At 57.5% G+C, this 1,494-nt stretch overlaps 1 protein-coding gene across 1 annotated transcript in view; it reads left to right on the top strand.

Annotated features, from left to right (window-relative positions):
* The first annotated feature begins 432 nt into the window (after positions 1-432).
* Dmrtb1 (DMRT like family B with proline rich C-terminal 1) overlaps positions 433-1,494 on the top strand; it is a 7,479-nt gene continuing 6,417 nt past the window's right edge. Inside the window, exon 1 of the mRNA XM_021201118.1 lies at positions 433-1,015. Coding sequence (XP_021056777.1) covers positions 439-1,015 — 577 coding nt within the window. The 5' untranslated portion in view covers positions 433-438. The remainder of the gene's footprint in view (positions 1,016-1,494) is intronic.

The following is a 1,494-nucleotide window of genomic DNA, read 5'->3' as shown; positions in this document are numbered from 1 at the left end:
TTTTAAAACCCTCGACCGTTGAGTAGAAGTCCGCCTTTTTTCAAAAAAAAAAAAAAAAAAAAAAATCTATTTTCCAGTTACAATTTGGCGGGAACAGGAAGTTTGAAAATTCAAGTGCCGAAAACATCAAATAACTCGTATGACATACATGCAATAAGTATTTCATTTTCATTTTGAATTTACGCCGTACCCCATTGCCCAACACACAGAAACACGATAAATTTAGCACACACACACACACCGAAAGTGGAAAAAAATGCAAGAGCCCCATTGCAGTTCTCCCGACATTCAGTGAGCTGTTTTTTGTTACAAGTGTATCCAATGTCCCCCAGCACCGGGGACTTATGGGGGCACCGCTCATTCCTGCTTCACTTGCTCTGCAGCTTCGGGAAGTGGTGGCTGCGTTTGGAAGCAGAGCTCGCCCAGCTAGACGACAGGATGCTTCGCACCCCCAAGTGTTCTAGGTGCCGGAACCATGGCTATCTGGTCCCAGTCAAGGGCCATGCGGGCAAATGCCGCTGGAAGCAGTGCATCTGTGACAAGTGCTACCTGATCACCGAGCGCCAGAAGATCATGGCTGCCCAGAAGGTGCTCAAAACCCAAGATGCGGAGGAGCAGGTGGCGACCGTGGGCACGCAGGGTCCCCAGCAGCCTCCTAGGGCTCCAGCAGCGGCGGCAGCGGGGGCCACCGCCACCGCCACCGCCTCGAGCTCCAGCCTTTGCCCGCTGCCTAGGGCGGCTCCGGGAGATGCTGGGCCAGGCCCGGCGGCCACTTGCTTCCTCCAGAGGCCCCCGCAGGCTCCGAGCCCAGGCCCGAGCACCTTCCAGCTGGGCCCAAGTGGCCGCCCGGGCCCCAGCACCTTCCAGCCTAGACCGGGGGCCCCCGGGGGACTGCGCGACCGTCGCCCCGCGTGGCTGCCCCAGCTCAGGCCACAGGCGCCCAGGCCCGAGCTTTGCTACCCGGATAAGCACCGGCCAGTGCGGCCCGTGCCCCGACTGCCGTTCGCCGACTACGGTAAGCCCAGCCTCGTGCAGCCGACGGTTCCTCCGGTCTGCACCAGGCCTGCAGCCTCCGGCTCTAAGCTGGAGTCCCAGACTGGTGCCGGGGTGGGAAAGGCGCCTTCCCCAGGTAACCCCGCTTCTGAACATGTTTCCCAGACAAGGAGTTGGGTGGGTGGCTTCTGATGGCAGTGGGAAAAAGCTGGTGGGGAAGAACGAGCAGTGCAGGAGGGGTTACGTTGAGATGCAGTTTTCTGCCTCTGTACTTTTGCAAGGGAAAAAAAAAAAGATGGCAGCTGGGCAGTTTTGGCAGTGGCGCCTTTCGGTGGCCCCTCTAGTGCGTTTGCACGGCATCCCCTCCCCCAGCCCAGGTCTAGCTCTCTTGCGCCTGCGTGGCAACCCCTCCCCCTCCCCGCCTGCCATTTTCTCCTGCTGGAGAGTCTTTTCTATCTTGCTTTCTTTCTTTTCTTTTCTTTTTTTTTTTTTTTTTTTTTT

Source organism: Mus pahari, chromosome 6 (genome assembly GCF_900095145.1).
Source record: "Mus pahari chromosome 6, PAHARI_EIJ_v1.1, whole genome shotgun sequence".
Classification (NCBI taxonomy): domain Eukaryota; kingdom Metazoa; phylum Chordata; class Mammalia; order Rodentia; family Muridae; genus Mus; species Mus pahari.
This window is presented reverse-complemented; position numbering and strand designations above follow the sequence as displayed.